At 29.8% G+C, this 4,726-nt stretch overlaps 1 protein-coding gene across 2 annotated transcripts; it reads left to right on the forward strand.

Moving 5' to 3' along the window:
- The first annotated feature begins 841 nt into the window (after positions 1-841).
- Positions 842-4,523, forward strand: LOC112797054 (protein trichome birefringence-like 3). Of its 2 annotated transcripts, none has more exons than XM_025839806.3 (6): positions 842-1,158; positions 1,876-2,134; positions 2,606-2,777; positions 2,997-3,196; positions 3,344-3,502; positions 4,038-4,523. In XM_025839806.3, exons 1-6 carry the CDS (start codon positions 978-980, stop codon positions 4,366-4,368), a joined length of 1,302 nt encoding a protein of 433 aa, XP_025695591.1. In that variant the 5' UTR covers positions 842-977; the 3' UTR covers positions 4,369-4,523. The 2 variants fall into 2 exon arrangements, with proteins under 2 accessions (XP_025695591.1, XP_025695592.1); XM_025839807.3 differs by having other exon boundaries at positions 1,879-2,134.
- Positions 4,524-4,726: the final 203 nt, after the last annotated feature.

Consider the following 4,726-nt stretch of genomic DNA (forward strand, 5'->3'; position numbering starts at 1 on the left):
TTTTTTTATCATTTAGTTAATGTAAATACGTATAGATATTTCATATTACAAATAACACGCTTCTTGAACCATAAAAAAACCATACTATATATAAAATATTAGCTAATATATAATGATACATATTTTGTATTCATAAAAAAACTTTAATTATGCTGCTGTAGATAAATCTAATTATTCTGCAATAATAACATGTTTGGTTATTTTACCGTAAAACATTTGATTATTCTAATAGTTAATTATATTATTAAAAAATATTAGACAATATATATATATATATATATATATATATATATATGTATATATAGGTTGCGTTTTTTTATGTTTATAGAATATTTTTTAAAACGTAATAATCCTATAGAAATCCAAAATCGTGTTCAACGGTGAATAAAGCACAATTCTTTGTTTGTATTAATTAATCATTTCTTCACAACACGTAGTATATACCAGATCTGTTGAATATCTGTATTAACCACAATTCTTAATTTGTATTAATTATGATTTCTTCACAGCACCAACTACCATATGATCACATCTGTTGAATTATTCATCATATTCTACATACAAGTGGCTACATGAAACTTAACATAGTATAATTTCCCATGTGATAAAATATTAGAGTCTAAATGACAATATATAAACAGGGAATGCATTATGCGTGTGTAAATAAATATGCATGATGGTAGGGTAGTAGTGCCAAATATGTTAGCCTTTCAATTCATTCTTTAACCTCCACTACCCTTTCTCATCCATATTTTACTAAATTTTAATTAGTCCTAAGCAAAACAAGAATACTATGCTTTAACTTCACTCCTACTCAAAATTTGCATAAAACCTCTCTCACCCTGTAAACCCTCTCACCCCTACAATGTCCTCATCATTCTGTTGTTTTTGCCTTGCAACAATAATAATTCAGCCTCTTTTTTAGTTTAATCTTACCATCTTTGAGCTTCAATTCTTCATTCTTCATCAGGGTAATCATGATGATGAAGCCTCCAAGAGTAGGAATAGTAAAGCTTCCTCTGACAACGATTATCATCACTCTATGTGTTCTTGTCTTCATGGCTCTGTTGTATGCTGAGAAATTCAGTTCCTTTTCATCAATCTCAATTATCAAGCTCAAGCCTTTTTGTCCAAGAAAGAGCACTGAACCCAAATCTAGTAAGTCTATTATTCTTCCTACGAGTTTAGTCGAGTCAAGTTGGGAGATAACTGTATCATTGCTAGTCCCTTTCTTTCTATACATGTATAACAACTATATTACTCTAACACTAAAAATCACCTCCCAATACAAAATGCACATTGAAAATAAATTAAATAACATAGGTATTTATATATAAATATATGATTAATTGATTTTTATTTGTAGATAGCAATTTTTGTTAGTGTTGCAAGTGTGAGGAATGTCGAAATTAGTTCCACATCAAAGAAAGCAAGGAAGAGTGAAGATTTTATAAGATGAAAGACCCATTAACTTAACACCTTAAGGTTTTGAATTGGATGTGATGCCTTCTCATCTTATATTTTCTCTTTTGTTATGCAAAACATGTGTCAGTCGGTCACAGAAAAATACATGTATATAATACTACCATTTAGTCCCTTGTTACCATTTGAAATTTTGTTTTGAAGTATATATGTGCATATTTTTTCTCAATTTGCGTTTTTCTTCTTTTTTTAATGTTTGATCCCGCACTAAAATAAAAATTATACAAAAATTTTTATTCTATTTACATAAAATTTTTGTCTCCGTTATCCAAATTTTTAAGATCTGCTACTATGATCAGTTGAATTGAACAAAACAAGAGTTAGTTCTGGTTCTAGCAATATATGATAGTAATTAATGAAATGTTTTTATCATATGATTCATGATTATTTTAGCAGACGATAAAAGAGTAAAGGAGGACGAGGTTGGAAAAGAGGTTGTGAATGCATCATGGGTCGATGACAGGTTTGAATTTGATGCTGAAGAATGCAATGTTGCAAATGGAAAATGGGTTTTCAACCATTCAATAAAGCCACTATATTCTGACATAAGCTGCCCCTATATAGAGAGGCAGTTTTCTTGTGTCAAAAATGGAAGAAATGATACTGATTACATGCACTGGGAATGGCAGCCAGAAGATTGCAACTTGCCAAGGTAAGTTTCATGATCTTTGTTCCTGTATCTCTCTTTTTCTTTTTATAACAATAGATTAGTTTAATTTTAATCTAGTATAAAATGTTATACACAATTATCTAATTATATCTGTTCTTTTAAATGATACTTCACGTAATTAATGTAAAGGATACTACTCTCATATAGATTGCAATTGTATACAGAATATATCGAGTGAGAACAAGAATGAATGATCAAACACGTGGATTCCATAATATTTTTTAATAAAATACAATTTCACTACCAAACAGGTCAATACTTGTATTTTATGTACATATTTATTCTGTATGTGAGTATTGCTCCGTTATATAATTAAATATATGTGTAAAATTGTTTTACAATAATAATATATTAAAATTAAATTATTTTGTTAGTTAATCCCTTATATATTTTTTTCTGTGGGAAACTTTTTCTTAAGATAAGTAACCAAGAAATGGGTAACTTTTTTTGTAGATTCAATCCTGAGCTAGCTCTGAGAAAGCTTCAAGGAAAAAGGCTTATGTTTGTTGGGGATTCACTACAAAGAAACAAATGGGAATCTTTTGTTTGTTTGGTGGAATGGATCATACCTCAAGACCAGAAATCTATGGAAAGAAGAAATATTCACTCAGTCTTCAAAGCTATGGTATTGAAATATGTAACTCAAGCATTTCCGTTCCTTTAGACATAGGCTCTTCTTCTAGTTCTCAATCAACCATATATATGACAACAGCGAGCCCCTAGAGATTTCCTTAAATATAACATATTAATCTTTGTATTAGATATATCAGCGAATTATTTAAGTAGTTAGATGTCACATTAGTTATAATTACCTTTCTTTCTTTCTTTTTTTCTTTTTTCACAGCAATACAATGCTACTATAGAATTCTATTGGGCTCCATACATAGTAGAGTCCAACTCTGATATTGATATCATAGGAGATCCAAAGAAGAGGATAATAAAAGTGGATGCTATCATGGACAGAGCCAAAAATTGGACAGCAGTGGACATTCTTGTTTTCAATACCTATGTTTGGTGGATGAGCAGTGCTAAGATTAAATCACTGTAAGCTTTCTTTCTTTCTTTCCAAGATACATAATCATCAAATTTTCTCTTCTCAAAGATTATATGAAGTGTAAAAAAAATAAGAATCAATTAATACATGTATTTTAAGAAAAAAATGGTTCTAACATGTAGTTTGTTAATTTTAAGGTGGGGTTCATTTGCAAATGGAGAAGAAGGGTACGAAGAATTAGACAACTCAATTGCTTACAAGTTAGCTTTGAAGACTTGGGCGAATTGGGTTGACTCAACTATCAATCCAAACAAAACCAAGGTCTTCTTCACAACAATGTCTCCCACACACTCAAGGTCTATTTCTTGTTCTTATCAAAACTACAATTTCATCTTTTACAATTACAAGTACTGAAGTACCTTAACCAATAATCCTATGAGTTGCACCTAGAAATTCGGTGAAAAGAGTTATGAAATATCCAAAGAACCTAACAATTAAAGTGTAATTTAGTTTGAGATTTCAGTAAAATATGTAATTATGTATTCGTTTTGGTTCAGACAAAAAAAAATCAAAATACTCAGTTTAAGTTTTAGTTTCTATGGTTAATTTGTCTTCATAAAATATTTGATAGACAATTGATATGTGACCTATTAGTATTTGGCAGAGACTTAAATGCAGTTATCTTCATGTAAAGTTAATAGTTGAGAATCATTAGATGATTTGATATATTTGATTAAATTGTCATCTAATGTGTCAATTATCAATTTTGCATGAAGACAATTGCATGCAATTTTCCACCTTACTATTTAAAAAAAAAAAAAAAACTAAAAAGGCACCAATTTTTGGAGCTAAAAGTTGGAACTAAAAGACTTAAATTATTTTTGTTAATAGAAGTGAAGATTGGGGCAACATGGAAGGTGTGAAATGTTTCAATGAGACAAAGCCTGTGAGGAAAAAGAATCACTGGGGAACTGGTTCTAACAAGGACATAATGAATGTAGTGTCCAGAGTGATGAAGAAAATGAAGGTTCCAGTGAGTGTTATAAACATAACACAGATCTCAGAATACAGAATTGATGGCCACTCTTCAGTTTACACTGAAACCGGAGGCAAATTGCTAACTGAGGAAGAAAGGGCCAATCCCCAAAATGCGGATTGCATACATTGGTGTTTGCCTGGAATACCAGACACATGGAATCAAATATTATTGGCAATGTTATAACAAATGTATAGTAAAAAGCTTCCATGCCATGGCCTCTTTTTTTTATTATTCTATGGTGACATGCAGATGTCATGTATTTTGTGTATGTATATTCTTCTGCCGTTGCCAAATTGATTGATATAAAAATGGGTAAATCATGACTACCATAATGCAAATTCCATTAGCAGATTAAAAAGAGCACCAAATTGTCAGCCATCAAAATATCAATTGGAATTATTGATTTTTTTTTTAATCAATTTTTTCAAGTTTAAGTCTTTTGCATGAAATAAGTAGTGGTTATTTTTATGAAAATATCTTTATGTAAAGATGATATTATGAACTCTTAAATAATTTATAATATAATCTTTATATGAAGATG

The sequence above is a fragment of the Arachis hypogaea genome, chromosome 4, assembly GCF_003086295.3.
Source record: "Arachis hypogaea cultivar Tifrunner chromosome 4, arahy.Tifrunner.gnm2.J5K5, whole genome shotgun sequence".
Classification (NCBI taxonomy): domain Eukaryota; kingdom Viridiplantae; phylum Streptophyta; class Magnoliopsida; order Fabales; family Fabaceae; genus Arachis; species Arachis hypogaea.

What these genes read in the sequence shown, in the direction of transcription:
- LOC112797054 (XM_025839806.3), top strand. Translation starts at nt 978, where the DNA reads ATGATGATGAAGCCTCCAAGAGTAGGAATAGTAAAGCTTCCTCTGACA. An exon ending in GAGCACTGAACCCAAATCTA is followed by an intron (nt 1,159 to 1,875) that starts GTAAGTCTATTA and finishes TGATTATTTTAG; the next exon opens with CAGACGATAAAAGAGTAAAG. An exon ending in ATGTCTCCCACACACTCAAG is followed by an intron (nt 3,503 to 4,037) that starts GTCTATTTCTTG and finishes TTTTGTTAATAG; the next exon opens with AAGTGAAGATTGGGGCAACA.